This window comes from Rhineura floridana, chromosome 7 (assembly GCF_030035675.1).
Source record: "Rhineura floridana isolate rRhiFlo1 chromosome 7, rRhiFlo1.hap2, whole genome shotgun sequence".
NCBI lineage: Eukaryota > Metazoa > Chordata > Lepidosauria > Squamata > Rhineuridae > Rhineura > Rhineura floridana.
In genome coordinates this window covers 62,411,257-62,429,369 of record NC_084486.1, presented here as the reverse complement: position 1 = coordinate 62,429,369, position 18,113 = coordinate 62,411,257, and the positions used below count along the sequence as shown (strand labels likewise).

General features: G+C 39.1%; 1 protein-coding gene across 2 annotated transcripts in view; it reads left to right on the top strand.

The window, feature by feature from the left end:
• LHPP (phospholysine phosphohistidine inorganic pyrophosphate phosphatase) overlaps positions 1–18,113 on the top strand; it is a 215,664-nt gene that overhangs the window by 51,880 nt on the left and 145,671 nt on the right. The window contains exon 6 of one of the 2 annotated variants that reach the window (XM_061634370.1): positions 8,660–8,751. The exons of the other annotated variant lie outside the window; for it this stretch is intronic. Coding sequence (XP_061490354.1) covers positions 8,660–8,751 — 92 coding nt within the window. The remainder of the gene's footprint in view (positions 1–8,659; positions 8,752–18,113) is intronic. 2 annotated transcript variants of the gene reach the window in all.

Here is an 18,113-nt window from a genome sequence, read left to right as displayed (position 1 = left end):
CTCTAACATTGTTGTTGTTCTTGTTATGTGCCTTCAAGTCGATTATGACTTACGGTGATATGAATCAGTGACCTCCAAGAGCATCTGTCATGAACCACCCTGTTCAGATCTTGCAAGTTCAGGTCTTTGGCTTCCTTTATGGAATCAATCCATCTCTTGTTTAGCCTTCCTCTTTTTCTATTCCCTTCTGTTTTCCCCAACATTATTGTCTTTTCTAGTGAATCCTTTCTTCTCATTATGTGTCCAAAGTATGATAACCTCAGTTTCATCATTTTACCTTCTAGTTCTGGTTAAATTTGTTCTAACTCCCAATTATTTGTCTTTTTCACAGTCCATGGTATGCGCAAAGCTCTCCTCCAACACCACATTTCAAATGAGGTGATTTTTCTCTTATCCGCCTTTTTCACTGTCCAACTTTCACATCCATACATAGAGATCGGGAATACCATGGTCTGAATGATCCTGACTTTAGTGTTCAGTGATACATCTTTGCATTTGAGGACCTTTTCTAGTTCTGTCATAGCTGCCCTCCCCAGTCCTAACCTTCTTCTGATTTCTTGACTATTGTCTCCATTTTGGTTAATGACTGTGCCGAAGTATTGATAATCCTTGACAAGTTCAGTGTCCTCACTGTCAACTTTAAAGTTACATAAATCTTCTGTTGACATTACTTTAGTCTTCTTGACGTTCAACTGTAGTCCTGCTTTTGTGCTTTCCTCTTTAACTTTCAGCAGCATTCGTTTCAAATCTTTGCTGTTTTCTGCTAGTAGTATGGTATCGTCTGCATATCTTAAATTATTAATATTTCTCCCTCCAGTTTTCACACCTCCTTCATCTTGGTCCAATCCCGCTTTCCGTATGTTATGTTCTGCACACGGATTAAACAAATAGGGTGATAAAATACAGCCCTGTCTCACACCCTTTCCTATAGGGAACCAATTGGTTTCTCCTTATTTTTCTCTCACATTTATATCTGGTCTTTTTTTAAAAAAAAAAAAGATAGAGTTTAACATGATTAAAACTCACACTGCAAAAACATAAACCAAACAACACCATCTAAAAATAAAACAGGTGCTCGCCCATCATGTCTCATGTTTGGCTCTGGGTGCACTAGACTACTAGTTCACTCACTCTGTTGCCTTGGATCCATTTGCTGCTGGGAGTGAAAATACTGCTTCCTATAAAAGCAGTAAAGTTCAGACCTCTTATCCTGAGGGAATCCTTTTTACAGCAGCTGTCTTGCACAGAACCCTTGAATATGGCAGGGGATTCTAGAGTGCATTCTGAGATGCCCTCTGAGTTCATGCCATGTGCTAGTAAAGTCTGGTGGGCCTAGTTGTCATTTTGTGTGAACCAAGAATGCAACCTAGAATGTGACTGATATACTTCCCTATGACTGAACATTACAGAGGAATGTGAGTAGCAGTGAATGTGTCTTAAGCAGTCTATCTGCCATTATGTATCTTCCTAGACTTCTACTGAACATAATTTGAAAGTTGTTTGCCTAGTGTTAAAGAATAGGGAAGATGTTAACATATGTGTGCTTTAAATAGTATAGATATTAAAATCCACATGCTTTTTGTAAAATAGTTCATGTAGTACAACTGTCACCCTGTCTTATTCCTTACATCATATTTCTTTTCTTCTTTGTGTAATACAAATCACCCTTTTTATACTGCAAATGTTGATAAAAACTAATTTTTCCTGACCTGAAGGGCCACATTATACATAATATTTGCCTACAGGGGAAATCTCACTGTAGGAGGAAATATACGTAGAAGCGACCTCAGCTTCCTTGCTGTGAAATATAGAGATGTTCTTCACATCTGAACATTGCATGTATTTTGTACACATTTTCTCCCCTACACAGAGATTATCTGTCAAACATGAAGCATAGACAAGGAATGGCTTAAGAATGCAGCCTTAATCATTGCGATTTGGCGCAAATATTTGGCAGTTTTTTCTGTTACATGAAACTGTCCATTCATGTATGTGAGTTTTTTTCCGTGTGTTGATCTATACTTAGGATAATAAAATAAGGGCCAGCATGACTTTCGCCTCATAAAATTGTTCAGGTCCTTTTATGTAGTACACTTAAATATAAAATTAACTGTATCATTAAATCATAAATTCCCATCTGTGCTGTTTAAAACATGTTACAGGTTTTTTTCAGTCTTCATTTTGCCATTGCAATGTCTTAAATTGTCTCATTGTGGTAAAGCTAGACAGTGGCTAAAGTTTGAATTTTTTGGAGATGCTTTAATCAGTAAAGTTATCACCAGTCATTTCCCTTGATAACTGCTTTGTAAGGAGAACCTGACTTTGCTTGCTACAGCTGAGATGTTTTCGAGCAGAAGGTACTCCCTGAAGTCCAATTTTCATTTTAACCTTTCCCGAATAGCCTAGAAAAAACAGATTGCTGGTATTACGTTAATAGATAGGAAATTTTAACCTCTTACAGGTAACCAGCCCCTTCTTATGATTCAGTAATATGACAAAGAATAATACATCTTTAAAAATTAGTGAAATAGCCTAATTCATATGTTTTAAGGCGTTTGTAATAGAGGGTGATTTTTACTGTATTATGCTAAAACCTAAATAATGTTAAGGTTCCAGTAGTTTAATGCTATTGTAGAAAAGGTCTATCTGTAGCAAATTGTTTTGTTATAATGGGACTTACAATGGGTCACACAAGAGTGCATAAACTACTGGTAGTTGCAAATTCCTGATTCTGATAGTGCCAAATATAGTTATGAAATGGTGCACAAGAATGCATCCCTTGTTCCCAAGAGCACATAAGGCAACTTTGTTCTAACACCCAATTATTGGTCTTTTTCACAGTCCATGGTATCTGCAAAGCACGCCTCCAACACCACCTTTCAAATGAGTTGATTTTTCTCTTATCCACTTTTCTCACTGTCCAGCTTTCACATCCATACATAGAGATCGGGAATACCATGGTAATCCTTGACAAGTTCAATGTCCTCATTGTCAACTTTAAAGTTACATAAATCTTCTGTTGACATTACTTTAGTCTTCTTGATGTTCAACTGTAGTTCTGCTTTTGTGCTTTCCTCTTTAACTTTCAGCAGCATTCGTTTCGAATCTTTGCTGTTTTCTGCTAGTAGTATGGTATCGTCTGCATATCTTAAATTATTAATATTTCTCCCTCCAATTTTCACACCATCTTGGTCCAATCCTGCTTTCCGAATATGTTCTGTGTATAGATTAAACAAATAGGGTGATAAAATACAGCCCTGTCTCGCACCCTTTCCTATTGGGAACCAATCGGTTTCTGCCCTCATGCCCCCCTTTTTCTGATGTTAAGTTGTTTGGCATGTTATGTGGTGTCCAGGTTCATGTATTCAAGTAAGAGTCAAGGTGAATGAGTATCAGTGTTTTGCTGGAATTCCAGTTTAACAGCTGTTGAGTTGGAGAAGTAGCCATCCTTGCGTTGTAGCTACGCATGGAATTACTATGAGCTCCTTTGGGAGGAAGGGTGAGATAGAAATTTAATAAATGTAAATAAATAAATGCTCCATTTTGGCACTGTACACAAATTCGTAAGGTTAGCATGTGCTCAGAGGCATCCTGTTTCTTAATTTTCAGGATATGTCTGCCCTCATGAGCCACCTGTTTACTTGCAGCAGTCGGTGAACTTTGAGTTCTAGTTAAAAAAAAAGTAGTAGATCCTGAAAGCCTAACATCTGCCTGCCTCTGGTCTACCCTGATTGTAGCTATCAAAGGTTTCTTTTCCAGCCTACATAGAGATGCCAGCAATTAAGCCACTTTGCATGCATGCAAAAAGCATGTGTTCTACCACTGATCAGTGGCTCCTCCCCTGCTGAGCTCAAGTCTCCTCCCCCTTGTAATTCTCGCATATCCACAGTTCCATAAAGTATGTCTTGACCAAGTCAGTTTCTCAGCTTAATCTCTACCAGATGGATATAATATCCATGCATGTGCATAGAATGGCAGAAATGTTGCAGAAGAAAGGATGGGGAAGGAAACAAGATTTCATATCTTACCTGTATCTATTACCCACTTTCGATATGACTCCTGTGAATATCGATATATAAAACAGACACTGCTTCTTCCATTCATGTGACCATCTCCTAAAGTATCTCTCTGAGCTTTTGTTTTTGGCTAGGTCCTAGCCACTAGGACATGAGAAACCCAGGCTGACAACTTAACAATCAAATTCACTGGTTGTCATGCTCTCTCACAACCTTAAAACCATTATGAGGATAAAACACTACTTTGAGCTCCCCAGAGACAGCTCAGAATACAAATGTAACAAATAAATAAATAGTATTGTGACCCAATAAATTAGTAGAAGGGATTCATTAACCCTTATTCTCCTGAGCCCTCACATGAGACCACTGCTTTGCAAAGAAGATAGCTGGAGGGGCTTCTGAAGCATCAACCATCCCTTATAGGCAGTCATATGATGCAGTTCTACTGCTGCAGTTAAATAGACTGGGCCTGTAAGGAGCCTGGATGGGAGGCTGCCTAGGAACAATATGTAAGCTGCACTCAGCAAGTCAGTAGAAGAGCACGATGCAAACTATTTTACACACACACACAAACGTAATTGTGATTAACCAAACAGAGGTTTTTATTGTATTAACAAAACGTTTCAGCTTCCGCCTTCATCAGCTGCTAACATACAAATGCTGTTACCAAAGCTGAAATGTTTTGTTAATACAATAAAAACCTCTGTTTTGTTAATTACAATTACGTTCATATATTTTTATGTGATTAATGGAATCCTTATAGGGATCCAGAGCAATCTTGAGTGAAGTTCTGTTTGTTTCTTTCAAAACTGTGTGTATATATATATATATATGCATATTTTTTTCAAAATTAAGACTACTCATTTTATATATATATATAAAATGAGTAGTCTTAATTTTGAAAAAAATATGCATAACAATATATTTTGTAGAGCCTTTGTTCGTGAACTTTGATTATTACTAATAATTGATTTAGTGTGCAATCCAAACCCAAGATTTGCTGGGATGAGCAGAGTTTGGAACAGGTGACTCTCCGGTTGAACCTGGGCCCAGCTCAGCTAGAGATATGCTGGTGTAAGTGTTCCATCCCTGCTCAGCTGGGGCTCAGCCAAGTCAGCCTGCGCTTAGCTGCCTCAGCCGAAGCCAGGTTAAGTTCCGAAAAAGGGATTTTCCAAGGGCAGGACAGAGCAGGAGGAGACTTACCCCTATTCCAAGCTCAGTCACGTGACACAGCAGCCCAGTGAAAGTTACACTGCGAAAAAGGATGGTGTAAGTCAAACTGTATTTTAAAGGCTTTTTCCCCTCTGCCAGACTTGGGCTGGCTCAGTACCAGTAACCCCACTCCTGGATGGAATTTGGAATAGGGGTAAGTTATCCTGGCATCATTTACCCCAGCATAAATTATACTGGCTTCCTGTCTTTTGGATTCCTCTGCCTACCCTTTTGAATGTATAAAGCACTTCACAATTGCTACTACATTTATTCCTGCTAAATTTAAGAGGTTAGGCTGAAAAAGAGTGCCTGGTTAGTTTTCATGGGTAAGCAGGGTTTTGAACTCTTTGCTGTGGCCACTGAACCATACTAGTTCACGTTCTTTGGGTCTACTATATACATCCTCATCTTTTGGTGATCATTCTCATGTTTCCCAAAGTGGGCATTCTGATATTGGCTTTTCCCAGCTTATTGGTCCATGGGTCACAAGAAAACAAGGATATGTGTACTGCAATTTTGTAAAGGCCACTGTCTCAAGGAAAATATATATCTGTGGCTGTTTTCTATTTGTGACAAGCTTCTTATTTCTTTAGCTCAAAATGGCTGATTCATCTTGAGTCAGGCAGCACCTTCTAAGTCTTTAATAGCAATTTTAGTTAATTTAAAATTATTTCCTCACACTAATTGAACAAAACAACTGTGCTCCCTGTGTAAAATATGAGGACAAATGGGAGCTCTTTTAATTCTAGCCTTCAGCAGGCATGTGACCTTTCAGTTTTATCTTTTCCCCCTCTTTCCATCCCTCTCTGCCTGTTTTTTTTCTTATGATATTGCAGTCAGAGAGGAAGTTAAACCTAGGTTTGACAGGTAGAGTTTTTTATTTCCCTTGACAGTGCACCTCTTGACCTCTATCTTCTTGCCAATGATTTTTTAAATCCTAAATGATTTGGGAATAATTGCTCCTCCTTTAGTGATTATTGCCCTTCACCGATAGTAAATCTGTGAAATCCCAGGGGGTTGGAGTACATTTTTGTATGCGTATGCCACAAGCTGGCTGGATAGGCACTGCTGCTCATGTGCAGCTGCACTTTCAATGTGAATGGTCTTTTTGCATGAAAACTTCTCTGTATAAACAGAGTGAAATACTTCACCAGTAATCAAACATCAAAGCTAATTGCAACAAGGAATTTGATCCTTTTTAAAGTCCCTCATTTTGCAAAAATCTTCCTTGGAGCTTTACAAACCACAGGAAAACTGGGTTTCCTTAAACATTTGAGAGCGAGTAGAACAACTACCTAGGCATAGGTTCCAGTTTCTTTGAAATGGAACTTGGCCCTGATCTGGCAAAGTCAAGGCACACAACTTTCATTAAATTTGAAATTTTGAAATGATGGCTATGTTTGAACACTCAGACATCACATCAAACTTTCTACTCATGATACAGAATTATGCACCTTTCTATGAAAGCTGCATAAAACCTGTAGTGAAGGACAAGGACATCACATCATTCTGGCTTACCATTGTTGGTTCTGGTTGCTGCATAATTACTTTGATCTCTATTAGTAAGAAACAGTTAAAAAGTAGGATTGTGTGATAATAAGCATAACTCCCCAACTTTTCTCTTTCAACAAGCCTTTTAGGTTGAGACCTATCCCAGTCTGCGTCTGTGTTAGAATTGCTTAATAAGTTTTTTAATAATGTTTTTAACCTTTTTTTAAAGTTGTTTTTTTTAAAAAAAATGTTTTAACGCTGTTTTGTTTTAATGTATTTTAAGATCGTTTTTATGATGTTTTTAAGGTTTTTTAGTGCTTTGTTTGCCGCCCTGGGCTCCTGCTGGAAGGGAGGGCGGGATACAAATTAAATAATAAATAATAAATAAATAAAACTGAGCAATTGCTTCTACAGCCTGTGTAAAGTGCATTGTGATGCAGTCACCTGGGATCTGGGCCCCACTGAGCTTACTGAATCTTTCTTGGTGCAGATGAAGGTGCTTTTTCTTGTCTGGGGCCTTTAGTTGCATCCAACTAGGCCTGTAATCAGATCCACTGTCCCTAATGTTAACATAAATGCCACATTGTTTATAATCTTTGATCCTTTATCATAAAATATAACAGTTGTGTTTCAGTGGTAATTGCAGATGTGATGGGGGGGAAATCATGCCTGCCTGAATGTTCTTAATTTCACAAATAGCAAGTGAGGCAATGCCCCTTAGTTATGATAGCTTTGACAGCAAATCATGAGATTTGGTATACCAAAATAAAATCCCATTTGGTATTATTAAAATGCAAGGATTAAAAAACACACCAAGCGTTAAAAATGCAATATTTGAGTCAAGAAAGTAAATTATCTTTTCAGCTTTCTGATTCCAGTAAATTTGATGCTGGCTCCTAAATATTTATAATATATTCCCAGTCCTGTTTAGAATAGGTGTTTTATAGGAGCGTTTTATTTATGAGTATGTCAGCTTCTGTGATGGTATACTGCCACAAACCCTTTTGATATGGTAGTAATGTGAGCATACCTGGAAGACAGGCCAGCTTAGAATGGTGGCAGAACAGCTGTAACAACCACTGTCATCTGATTCTATATAGCACCCACAGGGTACTGCATTATAGAATGGGAGCGGGGAGATACAGAGATCAGGATTAGGAACAGCTCATTTATGCAACATAGCTATTACGATAGCTTGACAGATCTGCCTGCTTTGTCTTTCACATGATACTGTTGTAGCTATGCACCACCCACCACTATACACGTATTTAGGAGTAGAAACTTTCAGTATTTTTTAGCATGAAATATAGTTCACAAAATTATCATGATCCGAAGCAGGCCTTTTGATTGGCTTTACAAAATCTACAGTAACTTCTGTTAACATTTTGTTATGTTTTAAACAGGAACCAGCAACAAAAAATGCACTGTCACTCATGACTCATAATGCATTTTGTATAAAGCTCACTGCTCTGTAACCAACTCTGCAACTGTCTCTGTGATATGCAATTTACTTACTGCAACAATATTTCTCTATTTGGTAGTGAAGGCAAGCATGTATTTCTAACTGGAAAGACAGATCTAGGCAGACAGGCAGGAAGTACAGTGAAATAAAGCTGCACAATTTAACCACTTAAGAGTTCAAAAAATATGATGGGAACATCTTGAAATATTAGCATACCCATTACATTGACTCAAAAATATGTTCTCTGATAGTTTTCAAATTGCCTGACTGTTTAGTGCTTGGCTCATAGGTAGAGGATGAATTATATTCAAGGTGAGCTGACTTTTAATCAATAAGGTGACAATATTACCTTGTTTAATTTGTATGATGGCTATATTAAACATCAAATCAAACAGTTTATTATGTCAAGGAAGATGAGGTATGACAGGAATCAAATGCACTTGACATCATTTTTGTCTGTATTTCATTCCTGTGACAGGCCATCATGATTGGGGATGATATTGTAAATGATGTTGGAGGTGCCCAGCAATGTGGTATGAGAGCTCTGCAAGTACGAAGTGGAAAGTACAGGTCAGTGCACGTTAAATACACATTGTATCCTAACAGATCATGATGACAAAACAGGATATAACAGTGGCTTGTGATCTGCTTTCTCTGCCTTTATGACACTATAGTATGCTTGTAGTGTGTGAATTTATATGGAAAAATAAATGCTGTCATTTTGTGAAATACAATTTTGGAATGCATCATTGCCGGGCCTCATTTTGGATTGGAGCTCAACTTGTACAAGGTTCACATGTTTACCATCAAGCCATGTGGCATCTTAAAAGTTTAGGGCACGTATATGTGCAGCCAAAATCTCCCAGTTATAAAAAATATTACAACATCCATTTCAGACAAATGAACATACAAACATAGGAAGCTGCTTTATATACCATTGGTCTTTCTGGCTGAGTATCATCTACATTAACAGACAGTACCTCTTTAAACTGGTTTCACACTGGGGTGTCTTCCAGCCCTACCTGGAGATTCTGGGGGTTGAAACCGGGACTTTTTGCCTGCAAAGTGTGTGCTGTACCACTGATTCTGTCCTGCAAATGTTGCTTCTATATTTTCCTGGAAATGCAGAGTTGAGAACCTTCAGTTTTTCATGTAACATGTAGTTCTGCTTTACAATGCTAGCCAAGACCCAGACTTCACACCTGTAAAAATTAGACTTTTCAGGCCACCTGAGAATCATATGATTCACACTACAAACCTTATGTAGATATTTTATAATTTTAATTAAGTTTGATGTCCGAGATTCTGTGCATAAACTTTGTTGACCTTCCTTAGAAGTGATAACAGCTTATTCAAGACAACTTGCAGGTCCCTTTCAGACCTTGTTCACCAAAATTTCCTGTGAAAACTCAAATAATTCAGTCAAATTCTAGTTGTTTGTATTGCTTCTCTATGTAGCCTACCCACATCACACTAATGAAGCTATACATTAACGAAGAACATGGCGAAAAAGCTGATGGAAGCCATCAGAATATAATAGAACAAGTATTGGATTCCGTCTTCCTCTCAAGGTATCATTAACGATATGAAAAACACAACTAAACTATACTGTCTTATACCCTGTACTTTGGAATACTGCTAGATCTTCTCCATGGCTAATGAAGAAATCCCTACCCTGACTTCTCAAGCTAGCTAGAAATGAAAGCAAGAACACCTTCCCATAATAGCTCCCTACATTTTTGAATTGCTGTAGGTCAGTGGTAGAGCATCTGTCCTGCATGCAGAAAGTCCCAGTTTCAATCCATGGCATCTCTAGGTAGGGCTGGCAGTGGCGCCTGACGGAAACCCCGGAGATCCGGTGCCAGGAGACCATACCAGTGGGGTCTGACTTGGTATAAGGCAGCTTCCTATGTTCCCATGTACTTTAGTGCTGAAGGGTGCTAAGGGTGCTCATACGTAGGTATTGTATACGTCTATATAGCGTCTAGGTACAGCTTTGCCTGTACGGTGGGCTCTTGAGACCTTCCATGCCAAATGCAGCTCCTTTCACCACTTAGTAAGCTGTTCTACGATTCAACAGAGCAACACGAGAAGATGCAATTGAGTGTCAAGAAGAATGTCCAGATGTTCATGTGGAAGCATATTTGCACATCTGTGACATGCTTTGAATCCTGGATAACGTGCAAAAGGAATCATAAGGAATTTTTTTTAAGAGTGACACTTCAGTAAATAATATATTAGAAGCCCTGTAAAGAATCCATAAGAACATTAGAATATAAAATGAAAAAAAGCATAGATGAAAGTGAAAAACAAAATGTCCATTTTATAGTTGACAGTATTTGAAAGCCAAGGTGATATATTTTGTGGTGCTTTCCCTGTGTTAAGAGTATGATTGCTTGCAGAATGTGCTGCTAAGACAGTAACAAGTGTACTACATTTCACTGCCCTTAGATGGTGCTATTAGTACATTGACTGCAGCTTTGACCGGCATTCTTTCCTAGAGGCTCTAGATTAGAAGCATATGCCAAATCACAGTAAAACTTGAATGCTTTGTTAAGAGCTTCTAGTACAATAACATTTTACTGATCAAAAGTTTCCAACTTTCTAAACTCTCAGGTAAGTTTGGAATTCCTCACAAATTTGTGCCTGAATTGCCAGAAAATTTTTCATTCCATTTGCAACAAAAGATTGACTAATGAGCAGAGCAAAACAAAAATAATCAAAAAACCCCAAATCTGAGTGAAAAGAATACAGTCTGAAACATGCTCTCTAATCAGCCCCAGCCAGCACTTAGTGGGAAGCAGTTCTTTTATGAATTGAGAAATGGGACTTATTTTAAGCTAATATGTCAATTGACATGGTGGTCCTTGTTTTCTGACAGTGAGATGTTCTTTGTATGCCCACACGTGACCATGAAGCTTTTTCCTCATAGAGGAGGACTGGGAAAGTATTAAGTGTTTCATTTGGCTTGATGTGTTTAGTTAACCTTTTAACTGATGTAGTTAGTTAACCTATTTCTAAATTTAGTTTTTTTAAAAGAGCATTTTATAAAATGTGACAGCCAGTGTGGCATAGTGGTTAGAGTGTTGGACTATGACCTGGGTTCGAATCCCCACACAGCCATGAAGCTCACTGGGTGACCTTGGGCCAGTCACTGCCTCTCAGCCTCAGAGGAAGGCAATGGTAAACCTCCTCTGAATACCGCTTACCATGAAAACCTCATTCATAGGGTCGCCATAAGTCGGACTTGACTTTAAGGCAGTCCATTTCCATTTTTTCATTTTTTATAAAATCTCTGTATAAACCCTTCAGAGCTATTCTGTAGTGGCATGTTGAGGAACCTGTATCCTTTTTTCCTCTGAGATATGCAGCAATACCCTCTCCTGTGTAAGACAAATATATCAAAAATGATATCAAGATCCCCCCATCAATTTTGCAGTTCATGTTGTTACTCTAATACTTTACAAGAACACATTGCAGTGAGAGGCTAAAACTACCCAGTGTCATTTGCAACTGTCTCCCCAATTGGAAAAAGCTGCAGAATGCGTTGAGAGTGTCCTGTCATGTAGATGAAGAGTCTTTGATTAATTATTTGCAGCTACTGCAGTCAGTATATAAAACCCTGGTTGAACTGAGGCTCAAGGCTAGGATCACTTTGGTTGAGCACAGTTGTTGAGCTATTTTACAAGATGCCAAGAGGCTATAAAACCTTCAGCTGTTTGGGGCAGATGTGAGGAGGAGGTTCACAGAGCTCTTTTGCAATGCAACAGATTGAAATAGTCAAACAGGCTGAATCAAATAGCACCAGGGGGTGAAAACAGACCAACCTAGTCACAGAGGCCTAACATGTTATGCCAGGAGTCTTTAAGTTTTCCCTTGGCATTCATTCTCTTACATGCCAGGTGACTGTGGACAGAAGGCAACAGTGTGATTTTTCTGCTTACAACACAGAATCATTCTGTGTAGGAGCTTGGAAACAAAATAAGCATGCCGTTTTGTTTTATTCTCACCCTGATCTTGATTCAAGCACTTCCTGGCTAGCATGCAACATAGGACTGTAGGGTTTTTTAAACACATTATTGCACTCAAAGAAAGCTCTATAATATTTGTTCAACAAAATACCATTTTGAAGGGCTGAATGCATTAACTTGGAGTTTTTATTTAAGGCTGCAATTGACAAACCAATTTTATGGTAATAATCTGAAAGTTAAACTTTTATTCTTGCTTTTATTCTGAGAGTAGCTACAAAGCTGATTAACCATTAGAGTTGCAATAACAAAATTATTGTACAGAAATAATGAAAGGCTGCAATGAAAGCTCTGAGTAATTCATTTGCAGAGACGAATATCCATTGGGATTGTGCCAGTTGTCAAATCTTATTTCTGGAGTTGTTGTTTGTTGTTATTATTGTTAAATACGATTTATAACCCACTTCTTTCCCCCCAGCACAGAACTCAAGGTGGCATACAGTAACTCCTAGGCAGTCTGCCATCCAGGCACCTATAATATGTACTTTCAGATCATGCCCTGGTCTGATGTAATAAGCAGTAAGTATATCACTTAGGTATGTCCCCATAGCAGAAAGCTAAATGAGATTCATCTAGTATCTGCTTCTGGAGTAAGGACGTTACAGTGACAAAACAGGTGTAAATTATGGGAACAGTGTAGTGTAGTGGTTAAGGTGTTGGACTACAACCTAGGAGACCAGGGTTCAAATCCCCACACAGCCATGAAGCTCACTGGGTGTCCTTGGGCCAGTCACTGCCTCTCAGCCCCAGAGGAAAGCAATGGTAAACCACCTCTGAATACAGCTAACCATGACAACCCTATTCATAGGGTCGCCATAAGTTGGGATCAACTTGAAGGCAGTCCATTTTATAGCAGAGATCAAGGAGGTGACTAGAGAGTTTGGGAGCTCACTTAGGAAGGATAAGGGTCAAAGCATGGAATGAAATTAAAGTAATCCTGTCACCAGGTCATTAGCACAGTATGTAGGTATAGGCTGACAGGTACTAGGTACTAGGGATGAGGGAGAAATTTGATTCAGTTTGCATTTAAAACCAAACCTACTAAATTTGCACTTGCCAAAACAATATGCCAATCAAAAAACAACCATCTTTTGAAATTAACACTTCTCTGAATTTTGCAGTACCTTTCTCCAGCCAATGAATGTGTACAAAAATGCATATACTAGGGTAGAGTGTGCATAAAAATGCATATATTAGTGACAATAACATGCAAAAAAGAATAATTTTAAGGAAAATTAATTTGCAAAAATGTATATATTAGGCAAAATTGCATACAGAATGTGTATATAAGTTTCATGAGAACTTTTTTTAAAAAAGTGGAATTTAAGATTGGAAAAATGAGAAACTGAGAAAAACTGAAATTGACAGATTAACCTATCCTTAGACAGGACCAAGTGGTTCAAGGCCTGAGAGATCCCTAAAAGGTCTTAAAAGAGCAGTTAAATTCTGCTGCTGGTTTCACTGGCTAGGTAGTTAATGCCTCTGCCCTTAATAAATCCAAGTTCTTGTCCCACATTATAGTGATAGTTTTATTTACATGTGTGTGTAGTGTTGCAGCCATAGTAATACAAAGGACTGATCTGTGGTTAACTTGGCCTGCAATTGTGTTTGAAGGACATAATCAGAGATCCAAGACCCTAGTGCAGTTATATGTAACAAAGTGATGCATTCCTGTCCCTTTGAAATATATATATATATATATATATATATATATATATATATATATATTACTCAGTGTTCAATGCAGAAATCAAGTTTGTCTTAGATTCTACTGTATAACCCAGCCTTTCCCAACTAGTGGGCCACCAGATGTTGTTGGACCACAATTCCCATCTTTCCTGACCATTGGCAATGCTGGCTGAAGCTGATGGGAGTTGTGGTCCAACAACATCTGGTGGCCCACTAGTTGGGAAAGGCTGGTATAACCCTTCCAATGGAATGAAAAGTCAAACCATTGGCCAAAAATAATAAATTAAAATTAGACTGATTACCAAGTCCTAGACCCCAACCAGACCCAGCACTAATGATTAGCCCAGCCTTCAAGGTTCCCTTTCTTCTGATGATGCCCCTTACTAAGGAGGAGGCTGGTTCTTCTGAGCCTTAAGACATGCACTTTGTTGCTGCCTGTGCCTGCTTCTTCTGATGCTGCACCTTCTGATGCTGCTGTTCCCTGGGCTGGGAGGTAGTTTGACTTCCCAGTGATTCCACAGATGAAGGGAGCTGCAAACGGCCAATCAGGAACCTCATCCATGGGCCACCATGGGCCTTCTAGAGCAGATGGACCTGCCACTGCTTCTCCAAAGCTGCTGGCTGTGTATCACTGGAATCAGGAGGCCCCATAATGTCTCCAGGCTTTGTGTCATTGGGGTCTTCACAGGAGTCATCCTGACTCAGGTGTGACATCCTTTAGAAACCAGTTGGTATGCTCCCCTTATAACTGGGAATGACGTAGGTGCATTCCCAACACTTTCTGAGAGGACATGGGAAGACTGCCATAGCCCAGAACCCTGTTTGTACTTCATCTTAACAAAATCTTCATGACTAAGATGTCAAAACTGAAATGGTTTCATGGACAAGGCTCCCATTGAGGACATAATCAAGACTATGTATTATTTGGACTTCATTAATGCTTTTATGTAATTGCTTGTAGATGTTTAGCATTTTCTTGGAATTCAGGTTTACCACTTTGTTGTTCTGTTGTTTGTTATTGAGGCCTGACATTTCCCCAATGTGCCAAAACATACAGTGTAAATTCTTTTAAAGAAAACTCACTAGTTATTTGGTTGGTGTCACTAACATATTGTTTAGTTCTGTGCGGGCTTGGTAAACTAGACAAATTCTGAGCCACTTTAGTTTATTCAGGTTGTCAAGCCAATGTATATTTCTCCTTTCTCTACAAATGCATTCTTCATGAAGCAATGTGGGAAACTACTGAATACACAGGGAAAGGCAGCATTCTGTGCAGGCCTTTCCAAAGTTTCTTACAAAGTGTCTGTGCTCTCCTGTGCCATATAATCTGCAGAAAAGAGATCTCTCCCATTTTGAAGACACACAGCACATTGCTGGATCTCTACGTTATGGCTCAACATTCTGTCTCCTCTCAGCTGCAAGTTTTAGAACAGGATGGAATAGAGACTGTGAGGGGCTAGCCATTTTCTCTGTGCTAATCCAATCTTGAAACAGCAAAATCCACCGTAGCCATTTCAGTGTTAACCAAACATTTCAGTGTTTTCCTCTGCTCTCATGGCTTGTGGTGTGACCAAATATTTGCTAGTTCATCATTTAGAAGAACCACTGAATAGCATTCCAAACAGCTACGGAAAGCATTGCCTTAAAGGTGCCGTTGGGGTTGCTGAAATGTGCTTCAGAAGCATTAGTGTTAGAGACAGCTGTAGAATTGTGGTTTCACTAGTGATTTCCTTCTTTTAGACTGTGGTTCCTTGTTTCTCTCTTAAGTGTTACCCTTCTGGTTTGCATGCTTCATGTGAAAATTCCATAGTAGCGTTTTCAGGACACCATGCAGTGAGGCTAATAATAAAACCAGCTTATTCTGCATTGAATAAAAGCAAAAGCATTATATCATGCCAATGAAATATTTGAATTAATATCACCAGCCAGCTCCAACTTGTGGTTTTTACCCAAGGCTGTAGTAACTCCATATCACACACTTGGAACATCTTATGATTTAAGATGTGATTGTATGGCCCAAAATAACTATGATGCTTTCTCTACAGTAGCCTAGTGTCAATGGACCTTTTTATCAACAGTGTTACCTCCCTGAACCCAGAGGTATTGCACAACTACTGTCCAGTCACTAATGTCCCCTTTCTTGGTGAAGGGACTGGGAAGGGGTGGCCAGCCAGCTACAAGTGTGGCTGGAAGAAGTGGGTTGTCTGGGCTCGTTTCATTCTGGTTTCATCACTAACATAGCCTTGGTCTCCCTGATTGATGGCTTTTATTGGTAGAGGGACAGGGGGAGGGAAACCATGTTGGCTTCTCCTTGATGTCTCAGCAGCTTTCAATGCCCTTAACCATGGTATCCTCCTGGAATGGCTCTGTGGGTAGGGGGCATTGTATTACAGTGGCCATTTTATTTTCCCACAATGCCTCAGAGTGAAGCTACATGAGAGGCATTGTGGGAAATTAAGTCATAAGAAGCACCAGAGGGGTGAGCAGATAGCTCACCCCAACCTCTCCTATCCCAATATTTTTCTTTCATTAAAAAATATTTAAACAAAGCCCCATATACTTTGCTCCTTCTGTGCCATCCCCCAGTCTTTTTTCTTGGTGCCACCTCTAAATTAAAATGGCAGCTCCCAAAGCCAGCCACACAGCACTGATTCAAGTGCTGCATTCTGTTGCTGACACCACTAAATCAGTCTACCAGTGCTTACCCCTATAAGAGGGAAGTCACCAATTGTACTTTTCTGAAGGCAGATAATTTTTCTGTGTTTGCTGCAGATACTTTTCAGCCTTTATTCAATTATTGTGAGAGATACAAACACCTTAGCTCTGGCCAGCAATTCTCTCATGTTGTTGTGCATCACAGTTCCATATTCTGTAGTGCCTATGATATAGCCAACAACATCAGCCCTTCTCCTCCCCAATGACAGTATTATCTGGCCTACCTTTGAAAAGTTTTCTTTTTTTGTTTTTGTTTTAATTGATATTTAGACACTAAAAGGAACTATTTCAAGCATATTTTAGAACTCCCAATAACTCCTTAATAATCATATACATCAGGAAAAGGCATAGCTGAGAATCCTTTTTAATTATGAGAAATGACTTGACCAAGTTGATAGAGGAAACTCATTGTGATAATATACATTACACTTGACATTGTCTGGTGATTGAAGCAGTAACCTAGTGTGTGAGGTACTGTCAGTCTGTGGGAGCTTTAACCTCAGATCCTCATTGGACACCAAAGGAAACAGGAGTGTGTAACCCCAACCCCTGTGATTGATGGGCAGTATTAATCCTCTGGATAGCCCAGATCTGCCTTCTGCCCTCTCTCAAGAACAGAAAATGGATATCTTTTGCATTCTGTCCTCCAAGCTCTAGTTTCAGGTCAAGTCCTTAGTTCTAGCAATTGGACCCTGGGTGGGAAAGCCCCCATGCCAGATCTGGTTTCAGATAGGGCCATCCAGAGACTCAGCCTGGTTCTGGCAGACAACAGAACTTCCAGACTCAGTCTTTGATCTTGTGCAGGTTTTACATTTAGGGTTATTACAATACAGGTGCATTCATATTTCTGTGATGCCATCTTATGAGCCAGAGAAGGTAGGGTAGAGAGTTGTTTTATATTAGCAACCTTTAACAAAAGAAAGAGTCTTACTAGCAGCAGGGGGACCATGGTGAAAATAAAACTGTGATTTGTGGAAGGATACGTTGGGAGTGGTTGTCTATGAATCCTTCATGACTTCACTTTGTGGCATAGTGACTTCCATGCATTGCTAGTGAGAACTGGATTTCTCTTCAGCCCATGTAATTGGCAGCTTTCCAGAACATTAGCTTGTTGAGATTCAGTTGTGAACACTGCTGAATATGCATTTTATTGCATACAGCAGTCACTGTCATTCAGGTCTAAAACTTTTGCTACCCTTAAAAGGATAAACGGATCATAGACTTGGAGGCCTGGAAGCGAGATATGATAAACGACTATTGTAATGTCCTGGTCTGTGCCATACCTTTTCATAGACAAACACTTCCATAATTTTACCTCATATCATTCCGAGCATTTTCACATAATCATTGTCTCTCCCAAACTTAAAAATACAGCAACTTGTAATGCACATTTGTCTAGTCTATGTTTCTTTTATGGGATGACCTATTTTATTTTATTAGCACTCAAAAGCGCTATTATTGTGGACATGGAATCTCCCCTAGGATTTGTAAATGTTGTGT